The sequence below is a fragment of the Trachypithecus francoisi genome, unplaced genomic scaffold (genome assembly GCF_009764315.1).
Source record: "Trachypithecus francoisi isolate TF-2019V2 unplaced genomic scaffold, Tfra_2.0 Lachesis_group4, whole genome shotgun sequence".
Lineage (NCBI taxonomy): Eukaryota > Metazoa > Chordata > Mammalia > Primates > Cercopithecidae > Trachypithecus > Trachypithecus francoisi.
The window spans coordinates 67,417,917-67,439,341 of NW_022681469.1; the positions used below are offsets into that span (position 1 = coordinate 67,417,917).

At 39.2% G+C, this 21,425-nt stretch overlaps 1 protein-coding gene across 5 annotated transcripts in view; it reads left to right on the forward strand.

The window, feature by feature from the left end:
• The first annotated feature begins 1,215 nt into the window (after nucleotides 1-1,215).
• CROT (carnitine O-octanoyltransferase) overlaps nucleotides 1,216-21,425 on the forward strand; it is a 58,383-nt gene continuing 38,173 nt past the window's right edge. The window contains exons 1-6 of one of the 5 annotated variants that reach the window (XM_033192526.1): nucleotides 1,216-1,237; nucleotides 2,011-2,101; nucleotides 4,755-4,890; nucleotides 14,223-14,347; nucleotides 16,367-16,548; nucleotides 16,711-16,835. In XM_033192526.1, coding sequence (XP_033048417.1) covers nucleotides 4,776-4,890; nucleotides 14,223-14,347; nucleotides 16,367-16,548; nucleotides 16,711-16,835 — 547 coding nt within the window. In that variant the 5' untranslated portion in view covers nucleotides 1,216-1,237; nucleotides 2,011-2,101; nucleotides 4,755-4,775. Of the gene's footprint in view, nucleotides 1,238-1,301; nucleotides 1,767-2,010; nucleotides 2,102-4,754; nucleotides 4,891-14,222; nucleotides 14,348-16,366; nucleotides 16,549-16,710; nucleotides 16,836-21,425 lie in introns of those variants that run through there. The other 4 variants (XM_033192525.1, XM_033192524.1, XM_033192527.1 and 1 more) reach the window with 4 other exon arrangements.

The window sequence follows — 21,425 nt, forward strand, 5'->3', positions numbered from 1 at the left end:
GAGCATCGCACTTATATATGAAAGAAAAAGTTATTTACCACACCTTCAGAAATTACAACTACAAATTCCTCATCCTTTATTTAAAGTCTTTTTGGCTACATATGTTTCAAAATTCAGAACTTTTCTTAGAATAGTACGTGTGCCATATATTATGCAGCACTTCCACAAAGCTGTACTGTAATCAAACACAGTATTTCTGTAGAAAACTTATGAATATTTACACCAAATGAACATTCAGTTACACATAGCCTCAGTTCCGTTCAGGTCAAACTTTACTGCTAAAGGAGTTAGAAATGACAGACAAAGGAATGGGGCCTGTCATGACATGTTAATTTGAAATCTAAATCTTTATGTTTGATAACTAGTTCAGAGTCAGTGTAAACATTTGGTCTTTCCTTCCACAAAAAAATGAAAGTGTATTTAAAATTAAAAATGAAACAGTATATTTTATTTCAGAAGGTAAAAGCAAAATGAATTAATCTGTGAAACTAGTTAATCACATTATGATCTTCTAGAACTTGGGTAGCTCCACTCTGGTTAAAGATTGCATTTCTTGGCACAACAGTAAAAGACATCGGATAGGCCCCTAAGCTTGCAGGGTAAGCATCCCTGGGGTATTCAAATACCATGGGTAGCAAGGAAGAGCTGCTGAAGGGCAAGGAGAACCGAGATGATGTAGTGTGCTGCGGCATACCTGAGTTGGGCAAACTCTGCCACCGAAGATGAAAGGAAAGAGCCCAAGTAGGAATGCGTGTGATCACTGTTCTTTTGCCAAGACACGGGGTGGACAATAAGATTCCTTTACAAAGCACTTGTGTAAGTGTCTGCCTGGTGCTGTAAAAAGCGGCTCACTGGGAATGGGGAGCAGCGTGTGGTAAGCCAGAGCTGGGGCGAGAAGTTGGGTGAAAATGGATCCTAGCCATCCATAGTTCCTGCATCTATCCCAGAAGGTTGGGTACCTTCGTGGGCGGAGCGCGGCCTGCCCAGAGTGCCTTCTATATCCTGGGTCAGGCGCCAAGTTCCCCAGCATCATGCAGGAAGCTGCAGCCCCGCAGAGTTAGGACCTTTCATTTGGCACTCGGGGAGCCTTTCCCAGGCCAGCAGTCCAAAATAGAGCCGGGACCCAAGACGCCCACTAGAGGCAGGGTCGGGTCCCCCTTCCGCGCAGGCCCGGCCCGCCCCCGACCTCAGGCACGGAGCGGGACCCTTGCAGCTGTCCGTCCAATCCCGTTCCCCGGTAAGTGCGGGGCGGTACCCTCGCGACTTTCTGTCCAATCCTGTTCCCCGGCGAATGAGGGGCGGTACCCTAGCGGCTTTCGGTCCAATTCCTGCACCTTTGAGGCCCAAGGGGGAGCGAGCCGGCGCTGCGGTAGGCTGAGGCAGCTGCAGAGGCGGCGAGGCGCCGACGGTGAGGACGGAGAGGGCCTCTGAAGCAGCGTTCCCTCCCTTCCCTAATCCTTCAACTCAGGGGCGGGGGAAAGTTAAGTCGTACAGAACAGAGTTAAGTCGTGCAGAACCGCAAAGGTGCCTGGATTTGGTGGGGGAGTAGTGTCATCAGGCATCTCGGCCTGCTAGGGTCTGAGGGGTACCCCCAAGGTTGGGCCGCGGGGCTGCTCTGTTGTGGTGCTTGGATTTCTCTCACTTGGCCTCTGGAGTGCAGAGTTGCCCTTGGGTTGGTGGGAGGAGCCTCCGAGCTCTCATTGCCTTCTGCTCTTGCTTCCACCGTTTGACACTCTGGACGAACCTGTTACCCGGCCTCTGAAAAGGTATCCTCTACCCTTTGAACCCGTCTAATGGAAGGTGTACTGTCTGAAACCTAATTAATTGTATAATCATTTACTCCTGCTCTCTAGCAGGTGGACTATTTGCGTGTGTTTGCAGCGATTCACAAAAAGTTTGTCTTGGGAACTCCCAGCTCCTAGATTGTCTGCATTCCACCTTCTTTCACTGGCTTGTTCATTTCTTTTTCCCTCTTAAATGTTTGTTAAGCTTGTTTCTTTCTTCCCACAGTCACCAACTTAGTTTAGTTCCCTGTGATCCCAAAACAATTGTTGCAGCAGGCCCCTGACAGTCGTAAGCAGTTCATCTTCTTGGTGTACTGGTATGTGACAATTCCTTCACTTATTGTTCGTGGTTCTTTTCCACTTTCTGTGAATTCATATTTCATTGCCCCCAGAAAGTCCATTCTAATTAAATCTAGCATAATCATTTTCTTAGTGCTATTGGAACTATATTGTGTAATTTAATCTTTGTGGTTGAGAATTCAAGAAAACTCTTCAAGAAAGAATCCGATAATTTATATTTTTAATGTGTACCGGTTGGTGGGTTAAGCACTGTAGTGGGTATGAAACTAATACTCTTGCTTCCAGTTTTCTAGAGTCTATTAAGTGGCACAGAGGTAAACAGAATAGCTTATCTTCTCTGTATGGGTGTACTAGTCTTCTATTGTTGCCTTAACCAATTACCACAAATGCAACAATTAAAACAACACAAATGTATTATCTCATAGCTTCTGTAGATGTGAAGTTTGGGTGGGCTTAGCTGAGTTCTTGGCTTAGAATTTCACAAAACAGAAGCAAAGGTTTCTGTAGATATGAGTTCTTTTCTGGAGGCTCTAGGGGAGAATCCACCTCTAGGCTATTTCAGGTTGTTGACAAAATTCACACTGACATCTCGTATCCTTACTGTATGTCAGCGTGACCCTCTTTCAGTTCTTTAAGGCCATCTACATCTTCAAAGACACCACAAATCCTTCTCAAGCATTAAAGCAGTCTTACTTGTCTGCCACTGGCCAGAGAAAGCTCTCTGCTCTTATGGACTCAAGTGATTAGATTAGTTCCACTTGGATAATTTCCCTATTTTAAGGTCAGTTCTGTAGAGAATATCACAGTCACAGGAGTAATGATCTCACCATATTCGCAGGTTCTGGGGATTAGCAGGGCTGGAATCTTGGGGGTCATTCATAGTAATTGTGCCTACCACAATATGGTGGTTTCAGGCAGGATTATTTTGTTTTTATAATGTGCTTTCACAGGCGTTGAAAACAAATTCTGACTTTATTGAATTGTATTATTAACCACTCTAAGATAAGGAAATTCACTTAAAGTTACTTGCTCTAGGGGCACTTGGCTAGAAAGTGGCAGAGTCTATACTTGGATCCAGATCTACATTTCCATTAGATCCAAACCCATGTTTATGGATGGTCAAAATTGTGTGCAGCCAAAGTCAGTAGACAGCAAGAAGCTAAAGAACTTTGAGTTAATTATTATTTCTCATTTTCAAATTATCTCTTTATGTTAGTGGTACAGGCTAAGCTCTTCTCCCTACAAAAGAAAGCCCAAAATACAATGGTGTGACTAAAATAAAAGTTTTTTTTTTTTTTTTTTCCCCATACATCTAGAGGTAGGAGTCCAGGACTAGTAGGGAGATTCTGACATCCTCCATACATGACTTCCACAAATGGGGCCACAGTGCTGTTTAGTTCGTCACTACCTAGCAGGTAGTGAAAAGGAGGGAAAGTGCAGGGAGAACACATGCATTATTCCTTTTTGGGAGCGTGACCTGGAAGTGACACACACAAAGTCATCACAAAGCCACACTGAGCTTCAGGAGAGGGTGGGAAAGATGTAACTGGGGGCTGTATGCAGGGCTGAAACTCAGGATTCTGTTAAAGCAGAGGAAAAAAGGTATTAGCAGAAAACAGTCTCTGCTGTCTCCATGTTTTTGATAGTGTTCAATTCTGTAACCTTATATGAGTGGAATATTTTGTTTAGCGTTGCTATCAGTTTTAAAAAGTAGTTTTTGAAGAATAGGAAATTTGAATTCAATATTAACATTCTTTGATTTCTCAGTTGCTATTTTAATATATAATTATGTTTAATATATTACATTATTTCATATAATTAATATATGATAATTTACAAAGGCTTTGATAAATCTCATTTTTTATTTAGCATTTGTACACCTTATTCACATTTTGGGTTAGATTTCTTTGATAACAATGAATACATGTGTCAATATGTTCAGGATTGCTTTGAAACACTTGAGACCATTCTGTGTAGGCCTCATACCACCTGTACAATTAAAGCAGCTTGTCATATGATTTATGTATTCTATAATAATCTTTAATTCTACAGTTGGACACTTCCACACCTTTTTGTACTTTGTGCCCCAAAGTTTTCTGTATCAATGCATAATCCTTTTCTATACATCAAATATTATCTATCCACTAAGATTTACTGCATGTTCCCTCACTTTCTATCATGTTGTTTTGTATAGGGGAAAGATTGTAGTCTTAAGAGATCTGGGTTTGAGTCTTGCGTTTGACCTTACGTAAGTTACTACATTTCTGAGTTTTGGTATATTCATATGTAAAATGGCAAACAATGCCACCTTTCAGAGATAACGTAAAAGTTAGGGAGCTAACACATATTTTCTGTAACATAAACGAGTACCTGGCAAATGCTAGGTGTTCAATAAATGGTAACTAATAAATGGTAATAAATGGTAACTAAGTTCAGTAAATGGTAACCAGTCTCATTGATCACTCTTTACTTATAGCACTTTGAGTCTACACATTCTTTTAAAGTTGGTTTTCTGTATCTGACAGATTTATAAATTTCATAATAACTGGTACCAAGTCCTAGATATGCTGTAGTCCCTAAATACTGGTTTAGTGAATTGTGAATTGTACCTAGGATACATAAGACTATCTATGAGATTGAAGTTGTGAGGGCTGTCTCTCTTTTCTTTAGTTTTCCTACTGTGATTTTATCATGGAAAATCAATTGGCTAAATCAACTGAAGAACAAACATTTCAGTACCAGGATTCTCTTCCATCACTGCCTGTTCCTTCACTCGAAGAATCATTAAAAAAATACCTTGAATCAGGTATGTTAATAATCTTTTAGTATATTGAAAGCTTATTGAAAGTTTATTGAAAGCTTTTCCATTATAGAGTAGGGCATCCTCAGAAAGCAAGCAGATAGTCTTTAAGTTTTTCTTACATAGGGGTCTAATCTATGTAAAGACTAAGCTGTGTCTATGTGAGGTTGAGCAGACAGCATGACAAAATTTATTATTCTATTGATTTAAAGAAAACAATCCTTGACATTTTAGTGCATGAATATGTCAAAGAATAATGTTAATTATCTCGAAAACATACATTGTTATGGGTATTGAGACATCTGGACTTTCCACTGTTGTAGGAGTGTGTCATTGTAAGTATCTTTAGGCTGTTTCCTCAACTGTAACTATCTTATGAGTGGGTCATGACTGACAAGGAAGGTGCCTTGCTAGTCTCAAGATGGAGCTGAATTTAAAATGGTGTTACTCTGGCTCTCCTGGGCTCCTGCTTCCCCAAGATTTCCCCCTCTACTTATGAGAGAACCCTTAACCTTAAGGGGAGATAAAGGGTGAAGGTTGTCCTTTTGTAACTCCGTCTGGGAGGCAGTGGATGTTGATTGTTGGAACAGGGTCTTCTCATAATAGTGTGCAGTGAGCCTCTTCAGGGAGTCAGGGAGCTCTTTGCTTGCATGATGTCCCAGTTGTTTCTAGAAGGTTAATATACTAGGTTAATAAATAGGTAGGTGAAACAGCTGCTAAGCTATTTTATCTTGCAGCCCTATACAATAAGCACAACAGAAATAAAAAGCACAATAACTAATAATAATGAATATTATAATACCAAACATACTGAAAAGAAATGCTTTCCAAGTGCTGGAGAGCTCATGAAACCCTGCTGTTTTAGGGTCATGAGACAGGGAATCCATTGCCAAAATACAAGTTTCCAGAGAACTCATGTCCTGGGATAGATTATGGAAGTAATCAGGAACATAATATAATATTCAGTTTTGTTCAAGGCACAAGTTCCTCCCTTGGCTGCAGTTTAAAAATGTATAAGGCCGTATGGTTTTGCAAGGCCACTGGTCTTATTTGGAAAGTTTATTCTGTCAGGAGGGTGATAGCCTGATGAGTGTCATTGAAAGCTGCACCAGTATGTTTTTGCTAGGGCCTTTATTTGTGATTCAATATATATAACTGCTGCTTGAGGAGAGAATATGGCCATAGGATAAAACCACAAAGAAGCCTGTTTTGTCATCATCTATGATGGGCCTTGACTGGTTTTCAGTTGGTGAGGAAGGAATTTAGATGTATAATGATATGTCATAGAAGGTAGTGACCCCTAGTACGTTGTCCAGTCCAGTTGTAAGATAGGTATAGCCAATTGTGAGACCCGTGTGCCCATAACCATCCCCAAGGAGAAGGATGGACACCCAATCTTAGAGATTTATTTTGCCATTCTCTCCACATTTGATTAGTTAAGACCAGAGTCTGATTGCATTGTTGGGTGGCAACCACCCCACGTTGTAGGTTTCAGCCTGGAAGTGGCTGGTGTCATGTCTCTCAAGACATAAGAGTGCTTTACCTATCACCTGAATTTGGGTAGCCATTAATCAACTAAACCCATCAAAAATGGTATAGCCTAAAATGGGGATGTTATTTAGTTGTCTGCAGAATAATTGAAAAAGGTGTTTTTTGTTTGTTTGTTTGTTTCAGTAGAGGAAAGGAAGGATAGTGGCTGGTGTCTTTTTGATACATTAGAAAAGGAAAGTATTTATCTATTATAAACCATTTATTGAGGTGGCTTAAATTAGCCTATTTGATATGCCAAGGTAAGCCTGAGGGTGATGAAAGAGGTAATTCACTGCATACCCAACAGTTTTTCTGGTTTATAAGGGAGGCCATAGTTTGTGCCCATTCTGTAAACAAATTAGCTCCAATATTATAATAGATCAAATTTAATATTAAAACCAGTAATTTCATTTTGAGAGTAGTGCTTATCTACTGGATGGATTCTTTTTTTGAAGAGAAGCCACAGGATTCTTTATTGGCTCACAAGAGTATGCTGGAACAGTGGTCACCACGTTGAATGCCTCTGGGACTTTACGAGGGGCCCGTTGAATTTTGGATGAACATACCCAAGTGTGTACTCCCTTAAACTTAACTCCACTAGAGGTACTTAGAAGCACTTGATAGGGTCCTTTCCACTTTGGAGAAAGTTGTCTGTAAGAGGTCCTTCTTTCTAAGTCTTTAATATGACTAAGTCTCCTGGTTGAACAGCAGAGTTATGAATATTTATGGATGTGGTTCTGATACATGAATATTGAACAAACATGCATGTAACATATGACTGTTTAACCCTGCGATGGAGACTTAAGCCTTGCCTGACGTGATCTTAGATCCTATTTATAATTTGGTATTTTATTGCCATAAAGAATCTGTTTTGTCAATCTTATGATTTCTATTTTAATGCTAAGCTAGTCAGTTATGACTGAATTCCAAGAAGAGGAAAGATATAGCAAAGCATGTCCAATCTCCCTGCTTCCCCTCATGGCCCGAACTAGTTTTTCAGGTGTTTTAGATGCCCTTTGGCCAAGAAGAGGGTTCATTTTGTTGGGAAAGGGCTTAGAACTTTTAAAAATTTACTTATTTTAGTTTGTAGTCCCCCCTTTTTTTGTCAAGGTATGCCATCAATGGCCAAGCTCTTACTTTGTCCAATATCGATGTCAGGGTGGTGTGCTACCTGCCCTGGGTCCATCATGTCTCTTGGTGGGACCTCTATGACCAAGGGACTTAAACAAAAGACTTATGGCCAATTAACATTCTAGGCCAGATGGGAATGGAGGTGGGCAGACACTGATTAACCTTAAAACCCCTTTTAAGCAACATAAGAGCCAAAAGCCAAATGGCAGGGTTACAAAATTTACTTATTTATAAATTCTATCCATTAAGCTATTTTAATCTTGACTTGTAGCAGTTAGCCATATAAAATACAAGCATTTTGCTCAGCTTTAGAGGCAGTTTGCCTGACCTTGATTTGGAGGGCCTGAATTGATTTTATTCCCCACAACAAGCCCTTACAATCTCATGTGGTAGTCTCTGGGCCTAGAAGGACTAAATAGTTTCAAATTATGGAGGAAAACAAAACATAAGGAATTAATGTTTTAAACAAAAATGTCATAAGCCCCACCTAGTTTTGAGAATGACAGGAAAGGAAGCCCATATGTAGCCAAATACTTAAATTATTTAATATCAAGGCATAGAAAAATTATATTCAGATATAGGCAAAATTATTAAATGAATTTTAATGTTTTGAATACAGGTCTGTCTCCATGTCTCTGTCTGTAGGTCTCATGAAAACAGTTTACTTTGATTGTCCAGGTCTAAGGACAAGGCTTTGATTAGTTTCAGCTTGCTATCAGATACTGGCAGGAGTCAGTACCTTCTTTAGATGAGCTATATGTACCCAGGAGTCAAAGCCCTGTAACTTTAAGGCACAAGGATTAGTTAATAGTGCTTGATAAGGACCCTTTTAAGGAACTAGAGGGAGTCCTTTAACGGATTTTTTTTCTTTTCTTTTTATTTTTTTTTGAAACATGGACTCATTCTGTCACCCAGGCTGGAGTGCATTGGTGCAATCTTGGGTCACTGCAACCTCCGACCCCTGGGCTTAAGCAATTCTCCCAACTTAGCATCCTGAGTAGCTGGGATTACAGTCATGCACCACCATGCCCAGCTAACTTTTTGTAGTTTTAGTAGAGATGGGGTTTTACCAAGTTGGCCAGGCTAGTCTCAAACTCCTGACCTCAAGTGATCCACCTGCCCCTGCCTCCCAAAGTGCTGGGATTACAGGTGTGAGCCACTACACTTGGCCCTTTAACTGATTTTTTTCTAGTATATGTAATTATCAGGCTGGAAGTAGTATGTGTTAGGCCGTTTTTGCATTGATATAAAGAAATACCTGAGACTGGGTAATTTATTTTCAAAAAAGAGGTTTAATTGGCTCTCAGTTCTGCAGGGTGTACAGGAAGCATAGTGCTGGCATCTGCTTCTGGAAAGTCCTTGGGAACCTTACAATCATGGCAGGAGGTGAAGCAGGAACAGGCAGTTCACATGGTGAAAACAGGAGCAAGAAAGAGAGAGTGACAGGGACGAAGAGTTGCCACACACTTTTAAACAACCAGATACTGTGTGAAGTCAGACTGAGGGCTCACTTGTCACCAAGGAGACAGCCCAAGCCATTCATGAGGGCTCTGCTCCCATGATCCAGCCACGTCCCACCAGGCCCCACCTCCAACACTGGTTGTTACATCTCAACATGAGATTTGGAGGGGACATCCAAACTATATTATGGTGATAATGGAGTTCATGGTCTGACTAAAAGCTGTAAAAAGATTCTACAGTCTTGTAGTAATTAATTTTTATAGCTTTTATAAATCCAGCAATAAGACTAAGTCAGAGACTTAATTTAGGATTTTGATTTTGAGGATGTTTATTAAACATGTTAAAAAGCTGAAAACACTTGATCAAAACAGAAGCAGAGGTCATTGTAAAATAATAGTTACTCATTTAGCCAAAGTGATAATGAAAATGCTTTAGAAGCAATATGGAAGGCTACATGATGTAAAAACCTTAACCCTTTTAAATCTTAGTTGTTTTAGCACCAAAAAAACTAATAAAGACAGCATAGAAATTATAAAATCTTGTTTCTTAAGACAGTTAACAAAAAGGCAAAAAAAAAAAATTCTGCAGTGTGACTACTTTTCCTTATGGAAAGCCCATTTAGATAACCTGGACATCAAACCTGATGAAAAAAGTGCTTGAATTTAACTGGACCCAGGAAGAGTATGTTCAACGTTACGAGTATAGCATAGGATTACCTCACTCTTAGGAACAGCATTAGTTTTTTGATTACATTGAAAATTTAGATATATTTTTAAAAGCCAAAAGTACAGAATCAAGTTATACTAGAGGTAAACATTGCTTTTCTAGACTTTCAAGATAAAATATTTTAGCATTAGGTCATAACAACAGTAAAATTAGAACTGGAGGAAAAAAGAAGCTGATGACAAAGCTGAAGGAAAGAATTCTCTCAGACCTCAAAAAAGCAATAAGCAGTGAGACACAGTAAAAGTTGAACTTCTGGGATATGATTCTGAGACTTTTTAAAAGAAACAGTTTATAAAAGTAAAATTTCTTGTAATATTATTAAGAGCAGATTAATACTTTAAGAAAATCTTGTTTTAACATCAGGGACCAAAATTTAGAAAGACTCATTTATAAATGATTTTCTTTTCACTGTAACCAATTTAATCACATACAAAATTCCTTTCATGAATTCCCCTTCACAAATCTTATCATGACTTACACAAACCATCTATGACATGCTTGGACTTTCTGACTTGTTCTAAACTTCTTTCTTTCCTGAATAATCAGTCATTTTACTTTAGGACAAAAATTTACCATACAAGATTCTTTTTCATACAAAAGTATTCTCTTCTGTATAATCTTTCTTACCAAAAACACATTTTTTTTTTTTTTTTTTTTGAGACAGGGCCTCGCTTTCTTGCCCAGGCTAGAGTGCAGTGGCAAATTCACAGCTCATTGCAGCCTTGACATTCCGGGCTCAAGTGATCCTCCCACCTCAGCCTCCCAAGTAGGTGGGATTATAGACATGTACCACCACACCAGGCTAATTTTTGTATTTTTTGTAGAAATGGAGCTTTGCCATCTTGCCCAGGCTGGTCTTGAACTCCTGGCCTCAGCTCTAAGGCAGTGATCTACCTGCCTTAGCCTCCCAACATGCTGGTATTACAGACATGAACCACTGGGCCCAGCCAAAAATACATTTTTATATTCACAACTTTTTTCACATTTCTCTCTCCCTACTTGTTCCTTTTTACCTTCTTTCATAGGTAAATTTTAAATTAGCTCTAAGTTATATAAAATTATTATTATTTTTCAACTGGGAGAATGTTTGCTTCCCTCAGTTGAGAGATGCTGAATTAAATAACCCAGAGAATGAAAATCATCAAGACCAGAAAAAGTGATAGGTTTAAACTTCAGGGCATGCAAGCACAGGGTGACATCTGTCACTAGTGAGGCACAGACAGCAAATATACAGCTGATTAAGAAGCAGTAGGTACTGGCAAATACGACTCTGAGACTCAAATAGGTTATCCAACTCTGGGTGGGGCCTCTAACCTCAACCTGGGGAATATGAGTATTCCTGTGTCTCCTGGGGCTTAGAAGGCTGAGTATATTGTAAAGTATATTGCAAAAAGGAAAAGGGACAACAAAGGGAAAGGAAGAGACAACAAAGAGCACTCACCTATACATGAATCCAAAAACTTAGGAAGCAAGAAACCTAGAATTGTTTGTCAGATGTTAGCATTTTATAGATAAAATCATTCCACAATTTTATTTTATTTTATTTTTCTGAGATGAGGTCTCACTGTCACTCAGGCTGGAGTGCAGTGGTGCAGTCACGGGTCACTGCAGCCTTGACCTCCCAGCTCAGGTGATCCTCCAACCTCAACCTCCCGAGTAGCTGGGACTGCAGGCAGGTGCCACCATGCCCTGCTAATTTTTGTATCTTTTATAGAGATGGGGATTCGCCATGTTGCCCAAGCTGCCAAAATTTTAGAAACATGTTTCCCATATTATAAACGTTTCTTAATTGGAAATGACCCAGACATCCAGTGAGTCACTCCAGGAAAGCCATAGATCAAAATTTTGGGTAAAGTAGTCTTCATGGAAGTTTGAAGGTTTTTTTGTTTTTGTTTTTGTTTGTTTGTTTTGCCTTTTCACATTTTGTTTTTCAGTTTCAAATGAGTTTCTAACATGTACATTTCTTTTGCAGTTCTGGTTGAACTGTACAAGAAAAACAAAATCTCCAAGTAACCTAAACAACAAGTTTTATTTCAATACTAGTAGTCTAATAATAACAGATTCAAATCAGGCAGAAAAGAAGAGAAAAATAGAGAGCTTTGGAAGACTCTATTTAATTTCATAACTGCAGGGCAAAAGTAACCATCTGAATGCCAACAGGCTGAAACTTCAGACAAGAGAATGGGACTCCACAGGGGCAAGCAGATAAAGATTTCCACAGGGGCAAGCAGATAAAGATTTCTGCCTGTTTTAACGTGGGGTGTAAAAGCATCTAAGTCCTGCAATGGTTAAGATATAGCAAGAACAGGCTGGACACAGTTGCTAACATCTGTAATTCCAGTACTTTGGGAGGCCAAAGCAGGCAGATCACCTGAGGTCAGGAGTTCGAGACCAGCCTGGCCAACATGGTGAAACCCCGTCTCTACTAAAAATACAAAAATTAGCTGGGCATGGTGGTGGGCGCCTGTAATTCTAGCTGCTTAGGAGGCTGAGGCAGGAGAATCGCCTGAATCTGGGAGGCAGAGGTTGCTGTGAGCCAAAACTGCACCATTGCACTCCAGCCTGGGCGACAGAGCGAGACTCTGTCTCAAAATATGTATATCAAGAACAAACCTTGTAAGTCCTCAGGTTTCCCATGCTATCCTGAGACATGACAAAGCAAATGAAAAGGTGATGGACAAAAGGCAAGTGTGGAAAGTGAATGCAGTAAACCTCTGGGCTGGCCATAGGGGCCACTGTAAGGCTGCAGTAAAGCAAAGGCAACAGTCTGGGAAATGACGAGAACTGTAGCTTTCCCATATCTGGCAAAGGGGACAAAGTGGATTAGTCCGAAGCATATACTGGCATACATCTTGCAAGGCTACTTTAATTTTTATTATACCCCAGGGACTTTCACCCCATTGGTCTGGGACTCTAACCCAAATATTATACCCTTCAGACTCTAACCCCATTGGGCTAGAAATACTATCCTTGATAGGATGCCAAGACAGACCCCACTTATCAGAGGTGGCCAATTAGTGCTGTGTCAGCTGAATTTCCTCAGCATGGGATCTCATCCTAATGTCCCTTTGTAGTCACCAGAAGATGTTACCAGATAAGGGGTCTTGATCCAGACCCTAAGAGGGTGCTTGGATCTCACGCGGGAAGGAATTCAAGGTGAGTTGCAGAGGGCAGTGAGAAGAGACAGCTTATTGAAAGCTACTCCATTGTAGAGGAGGGTATCCTCAGAGGGCAAGCAAAGGAATGCACTATACTTATTTTAAGTTTTTCTTATATAGAGCCCTTATCAATGTAAAGACTAAACTAAGCTACGTCTACATGAGGGTGAGCAGACAACATGACACAATTTATTATTCTATTGATTTAAATAAAACTATCCTTGACATTTTAGTGTGTGAATACATCCAAGCATATCTGTAAGTATCTTGAAAACATATATTGTTGTGGGTATTGGGACACCTGGACTTTCTGCTGTTCAGGAGTGTGTCCTTGTAGATATCTATAGGCTGTTCACTCAACTGTAAATATTTTCTGAATGTGGGTCACAACCAGCAAGGAGTTGTGCCTTGTTAGTCTGCAGATGGAGCTGAAATTAAAATGGCATTACTCTGGCTCTCCTAAGCTCCTGCTTCCTTAACAACACTGTTAGAAGTTGAAGGTTTAATTACTACTTCATCTAGACTTGTAATAAAGTATAGGTGACTCTTGAACAATGCAGGGCTGGCAGTGCTGACCCATGTGTATTAGAAAATCCAAGTACAACTTTTGACTCCTCAAGTACTGAACTGCTAATAGCCTACTATTGACCAGAAGCCTTACCAATAACATAAACAGTTGATTAACCGATATTTTTATGTTATATGTATTATTTTCTGTGTTATTTAAGTTAAAGCAAATGTTATTAAAAACGATAAGGAAAAGTATATTTATTATCTATTAAGTGGAAGTGGATCATCATAAAAGTTTTCATTCTGATGGTTTTCATGTTGAGTATGTGGAGGAAGAGGAGGGACTGGTCTTGTTGTCTCAGAGGTTGTAGAGGAGGTGGAAGTAGGGACAGGAGAGGCAAGCACACTCATTTTATTAGGTATAAATGGACCTGTGCAGTTCAAACTCGTGTTTTTCGAGTCAACCATGTCCTTAAAATATCCAAAGTTTTTTTTCTCTCTTTATGTTAATTTTTGCACAGTTTGAAAAGCCAGATAGTGTAAATAGGCTTGTGATGAAAAATGTAGTCCTTTGCCCCATCTCCCTGGCTCCCTCCCAACTTGCTAATCCCACTCTCTCAAGCAGGGATTTCCAAATCTTTTATTTGTTTCTTTTCCGTCACTTTCATGTTGTCAACTCTTAATTTTATTGTTCTGCTCTGATATTTAGTACAGTATTGTGTTTTATATATCCAAGTCTTAAGATTTGTGTAAGTTAGTAATAATACAGGTGAGTTGGTGGTACTTGGTCTAAATACCTTAATACGTATTTTTCCTTTCTAGTGAAACCATTTGCAAATGAAGAAGAATATAGGAAAACTGAAGAAATAGTTCAAAAATTTCAAAGTGGGATTGGAGAAAAATTGCACCAGAAATTGCTTGAAAGGGCAAAAGGAAAAAGAAATTGGGTATTTGTTGTTACAATTGAATAATTGATGATGTTTAAAGAATGATAAATAAAAAGTGCATAGTTTTTATCTTTAAATTATTGCTGTAAAAATTTTTACAGTTTATTATTGTCATTTTCATAATCCAAAAGAAGGAATAAATCACTTAACTTTGGGAGTTTTCAGTGGGTGGATTCAGGAACTTGTTAAAATGCAGATTTGCTGGGATAAGTGATTCTGATTCACATGTCTGGAATGAGGCCCAGAGATTCTTATTTTAACAATCACTTCATGTGGTTTGGCTGCAGGTGATCTGTAGACTATGCTTAAGAAAAACATTTTGTCCAGGTGACTAGCTGGAAAAATCTGAAATTCTAAAATGGACATGTCACATAGGTGGCATAGAAATATTTTAGCAGTACAATGGAGAAAGGGAATCATTAAAAATCAGAGTGGAGAATGGTTATGTATATTGTATATTTCAGTTAGATAAATTGAGGAAGAAGCTAGTATAATATTTATTGAAGGTCTCAATAATTTTCCACAAAACTCTTTAACTTCTTCAGCTGAACCATTTCTGTTATTCTCTTTTATGAATCAGAGGATAAGGTTTTATAATTCAAAAGCATTGCCTTGGTCTAGAAATAATTATTGTACCTATCATTTAGTTTTAGAAATAAAAAGCAAGCTGATTTTTTTTTTTGATGAACCATTGATATCTGTGATGGAATAATAAAATTTCACACTTCCTGATTCCTTTGTTCTCAATTTTGAGCCTTGAGTTATTTTAATTAAAGTGGGGCAAAGGTAAAGAAGTTGTTGTTTTATCTGTGTCTTTTTTGTTTATGTCTCTTTCTGAATTACTAATTATAGTTTATAACATCACTTTCTTCAAAAAATACTCTAGGTAATTTGATAAGATGTACTTACTTATGCATAGAATTCAATTGCATATTGTGAAAGAGAGATACATAGAAAACAGTGTTTGTGAAAAATCTAAATTACTTTGAAGCCTACTGAAAACTTTTATTTCTTTCACGTATTTATTTTTTGGAGACAGAGTCTCGCTTTGTTGCCCAGGCTTAAGTGCAGTGGTGCAATCTCGGCTCACTGCAACCTCTGCCTCCCGGGTTCAAGCTATTCTCGCGCCTCAGCCTCCTATGTAGCTGTAATTACAGGTGCACACCACCACACCCAGCTGATTTTTGTATTTTTTGTAGAGATGGGGTTTTGCCATGTTGGCCAGGCTGGTCTTAAATTCCTGGCCTCAAGTGATCTGCCCGCCTCCGCCTCCCAAAGTGCTGGAATTACAGGTGTGAGCCACTATGCCCAGCCAGTTTTTATATTTCTGATTTAGTATTTCAGTTTCTGTTTGGAAAAGGAAAATTGTTAATACCTTAATAACTGTTATGATTAGGTAAGGATTTATTGATTATCTATTATGCCCCAAGTACTCTGAAGAAACACCTATGTACTTTGTTGCATACTTGTGACTACAATACAATGATATGTCTGAAGGTATCTTTTGGTGCTTTCTTGCTACTTGTTTTTGATAGTGTAGTTAAACCAAATAATACCTAAGATCCTATAGCTCCCTGCTGAAAAGAAATTTATCACAATAACATTTCTCAATATGTATGATGATTTAAAGCAAGAAAACATGTTTTTATTTATTTATTTTTGAGACAGGGTCTTTCTCTGTTACCAAGGCTGGAGTGCAGTGGTACAATCATAGCTCACTGCGCCCTTGAACTCCTGGGCTCAGGTGATCCTCCTGCCTCAGCCTCTTGAGTAGCTAAGACTACATGCAGGCCCAGCTAATTAAAATTTTTTTTTTTGTAGAGACAGGGTCTCTCTATGTTGCCTTGGCCTCCCAAAGTGCTGGGATTATAGGTGTGAGTCACCTTACCCAGCCAAAAAACATGTTTTTAAATGTTGAAGAATAATTAAAGACAAATGTAGCTTGCTTTTAAAATTCCCAGTAGTGACACATTCATGTATTATGAAGAACATTAAGATGATGTTCTCAATTTCTTTTAGCTGGAAGAGTGGTGGCTGAATGTTGCCTATCTGGATGTTCGTATACCATCACAATTGAATGTCAACTTTGCGGGTCCTGCAGCTCATTTTGAACACTACTGGCCACCAAAGGAAGGGACTCAGTTGGAAAGAGGAAGTATAATTCTTTGGCATAACTTGAACTACTGGCAGCTATTAAGAAAGTAAGCACACGTGTGAATTTAGTAACAGGCTTACCTGAAGTCTCAGGTAGCAAAATGTTGAGAAGCTTAATTTACTTATTTGGGGATGAATACTTCAGTTGTGGCTGGTTTTTAAATTTTATAATGACTTCTTGGTCAAAATCTTTTTTTTTTTTTTAATAGAGAAAAAGTGCCTGTTCATAAAGTTGGAAATACTCCTCTAGATATGAATCAATTCCGAATGCTATTTTCTACCTGCAAGGTTCCAGGAATTACTAGAGACTCAATTATGAATTATTTTAGGACCGGTAAGTAATAATTCAGGTATCTTTTTTAGTAGAGGCACCGGAATTTGGGTAGCCTACTATGATGTGATGGAACATACACTTTTGAAGAATATTACTGTTGGGACTTTGACAAAGAAAGGTTTTCTGTGAGCCTTATATTTGAATCATTCTGATTAGTTCAGATGTGATTTATGGCAATGGATTTTCTAAATGTGTCTTACATGGTTCAACACAAACCCGATGCTTATATTCCATCATTTGAAAGTTTAAAGTTTAGTTAAAGAGTAGAATCAGAGTATTAAGAAAATCCTGAAACATATGATCTGGATGCTTCTCTTTTTACCATCATTTTTTATTACCTGAATTGTCTTTTTAAGTGTTTGCTTATATGTGCTCATCATGCCACAGTCTCCCTGTGAGTCTGCTTGTCCCTCCACCTTATATGAGGTAAAAGCCTGGAGTCACTCTTCCTTTTTTTTATTTTTTCATTTTTTTTGAGACAGGGTCTCACTCTGTTGCCCAGATTGCGATCTCAGCTCACTGCAACCTCCACCTCTTGGACATAAGTGGTCCTCTTGCCTCAGTCTCACGAGTGGCTGGGACTATAAGCAGGCACTGCCACACCTGGCTAATTGTGTATTTTTTGTAGAGACGGAGTTTCACCATGATGCCAGGCTGGTCTCAAACTCCTGGGCTCAAGCAGTCTGTCTGCCTCAGCCTCCAGAAGTGCTGAGATTACAGGCATGGGCCACCATGCCTGGCTGGCTTGGAGTCACTCTTCTTAGAGACACATGAGTTCAGATTGACTCACCAATTTTTTTTTAAACTGGCAGTTTAATGGCAGTTTCTCCTTGGTGTCCTAGCTTATCTTGAAGTGGAAAATCTGCTGTGGTAACTGTTTTTTTCACAGTTTACACTTACTGAAGAGTATAATTATGAATGGATTTTTTCTTACATAAAATGTTATTTAAAAGTAAAATATTTATAGCCAATCATGCTCATAGTATGAGGGATATGAGCTTACTTGCATGTGGAATTCAACTCTTCTTTGTAAACTTGTTTACATGCTTGAGATATTTAATGTCCTCAAGCCCACATATATTTACCTTGATGTTACCAGTGAAACAATTAAAGGACTAGGGAAACTGAGTTATTCATGGTCTGAAGTTTAATGTAAAAGATGAACAAGGTAAAATCAATGTAAGAAGAGTAATAGCAAAAAAAGAAAATATGCATACCAGTTAAGAACTAATATCAATAGACCTAGTTTTGAATTGTCTTTATCACTTAGTAGGTATATCCTTAGATAAGGTGACTCTTTTGAGTTATAGTTTGTAAAATGGGGATTCATTAATAATGCATCTCTTGACATGTTGGTTGAAGCTGACATGGTTATTATATTTTGGGGCTTACCTGTGAAGACATGTAGAGATAGGGATAAAGTATGAGGTAGACATGAAAAAAAATAAGAATTCATGGCAAATAGTATACAGAGTGTTCAAATAAGATAAGTAACTACATGGCTGTTTCGTATTAGATAGTCAGGGAAGGCCTCTCCAAGGATCTGAATGATAAGATGAACCTGCAGAGTTTTTTGACTTTCTTTTGTTTAGTTCACTTTTGTTGTTGTTGTTATTTTTTGTGTGTGTTAAGGGCAGAATGCCCTGGGCAGGAATAAACTTGGCAGATTCAAAGGGCAGTATGGATGGAGCAGGGTACACAGGAGGGAGATGGAGGGGCAGATTGGAAAGGTGACTAGAAAGTAGATCATATGGTACTTTATAAACCAAGATAAGGTGTTTGGTTTGCATTTAAAATGCAGTTTTAGTGAAAGTTGAAGAGGGAAGCCCAGCTGGAAGAGACAAAAGCAGATTGATGAAGTAGTGGTAACATTTGGAAATAATGCTTGGAAGAAAAGTTTTGATGTGCACTGGGAGATCAAAAATAATTTGTTTAAGATTGTGATATTACATCATAGGCATTGATACAGGAGAGGAGGAAAAATAATCTTTCAGGGGAGATGATAAGGAGCCAAAGTCATTGAGAATGTCAAAGGTAAGAGGATCAGGAGCAGAAAGGTGGAGGGTTAGTCTTTGACAGGATCAAAGAAGAGAGGCAATAGGAGGGAATGCAGAAAATGTGAATCTAGAAGCAAACAGATTGGCCAGTTTTGCTGTAGGAAGATGAGGAGGTACTTTGTATTGCTTATGTTTTTAGTGAAATAAAAACAGGTCATCAACTGGGATGGAAGATTTGAAGAGAAAGGAGATTTGAAATATTCTTTTTGGAAAGTGGGAAAAATAAACATGCTGTGGAAATAATGGAGTTACTGAACACTGCTGAGTGCCCATTTGAGATGTGTGTTCATGCATTTAAAGTTAGTTGAGATGACGTGTTGTGTTTTTTTCTTCAGCATCAGTGAGGGGCAGGAGGGGCAGGTACAAAGGAAGAGGGGCTGAAGGATTAAAGCTTTTTGCAATGGCGAAATAATTTGGGGCCATTGAATCTATCCTGAGTAAAGTGAAAATTGGGCCAGACATGGTGACTCATGCCTGTAGTCCCAGCACTTTGGGAGGCCTAGAGGGGCAGATAACCTGAGGTCAGGAGTTTGAGAACAGCCTGGCCAGCATGGTGAAACCCCATCTCTACTAAAAATACAGAAAATTTAGCTGGGCACAGTGGCTTGCACCTGTAGTCCCAGCTATGCAAGAACCTGAGGCAGGAGATTCGCTTGAGCTCATGAGTGGGAGGTTGCAGTGAGCTGAGATCATGCCACTGCACTCTGGCCTGGGCAACAGAGTGAGACTCCATCTCAAAAAAATAAAAAATAAAAAATAAAAAAAAGAGAGAAAATTGAAAAAATGAGTTCATAGGATGGGCAGCATTTAAGTCACTGAGGTTAGTCTCAATAAGCAGGCTATAATTAGAACTAGTTTTTTGTGTTTTGCTTGTCTTTTTTTTTTTTTTTTGGTCTGTCACCCAGGGTGGAATGCAGTGGTGCGATTACGGCTCACTGCAACCTCAACCTCCTGGGCTCTAGCAGTCTTCCCACTTCAGCCTCCTGCGTAGCTGGGACCAGGCACATGCCACCACACCTGGCTAATTTTTGTATTTTTTGTGGAGACCGGGTTTTGCCATGTTGCCCAGGCTGGTCTTGAATTCCTGAACTCAAGCAATCTGCCCGCCTCAGCCCCCAAAGTGTTGGGATTACACATGTGAGCCACAGCACCCAGCCTGTTGTTGTTTATTTATTTGTTTTTACCTACCCCCTAAGAGACCATTGAGACTAATTCAGTCATACTTTTCATCCCTCTTTGCCACATTTACACAAAAAGCCCAGACTGTTCATGTTATCCCTTGTCAACTGGATTCATGGATTTGTGCATGGTCTAATTTGATCCAAATTTCTCATTGCTCCGATATACCCTCACGACTTCCCTAAACCCTTCTGCTGTACTTTCTGGAGCTCATGATCAGCAAAATCCATTATATCCTCAACTTTTTCTCTGAAAGATGTTACTAAAGCTTGATTATTCATTAAGCTTACTACTTCCCCTGTACCCTCTCAAGGGGGATTTTTCTTTTTCTTTTACATAGCACTACAGGGCCTGTGGGAGGTGTTGGTATCCTTTTTGTTTCCCTTTGCCCTTTCTGTTTTCCCTTCTTCCTTAACAATTTTAGCCTTTTTGGGGAAAAAAATGCCTTCAGGTTATATCACCACTACCTTGTTGCAGTGACTTACCTCCTGCCCGTTCCCCTTCATCTATTGATTGCTTTAGCTCCAGTGCCTGTCTTTCTTTCCATTACTATCTCAGTCACATTCTTGATGATTTTAGCTTTCAATTGTAGATGATCCATAGGCTCTCATTTCCTTCAGTTTATAGCTCTAGGAAACTACATCTTTCATTACTCCAACTCAGCTGTTCCTTTGTCCACGTTGTGATTTACAGTTTAATGATGCTACTGCTCGTCACAGCTCCATTCCTACTTCCCCAAGTCTTCGCTTCTTTCTGGTTCTTCACCATCATTACTCCCAGGCATACACATTCGAATCTTTGTCACCCCTCCTCAGTACTAATGTGGTAAAACCTAAACATCGTTTAAAATTTAGTTTGTCTTTTCTCGACATATCAAAGATACCTACTCTAGCAATTTACTTGGCCAGAGAAAACCGCAACACCTCACTTAATGATCTCAGTTAAATCTCAAGTTGGCCTCCAGCACTACTGTGCTATCTTCCTTGGTTAGCTTATTCTTTCTCTTCCAGAGAAAACTGTTTTATGCCTTTCTCCCTCCTTCTTTTTAGCTAACAAACTCTTCTTCTTCTCAAGAAATATGAGCAATCTTCCCATCATGACATTTACCAGCCTTCCAGTGCTGGGCAGAATAATGGTCCCCCATAGATGTCTACTTTCAAATTCCTGAAATTGTTAATATGTTAGGTTACATGGTAAAGAGGAATTCAGGTTGCTAGTCAGTCGGCCTTGAAATGGGGACATTATCCTGGATTATTCACATGTGTCCAAAGTGTATAATCACAGGGGTCCTTATTCATGGAAGAGGGAGGCAGAGGAGAGAACCAAAGAGATGGCAATATGAGAAGATTATGAT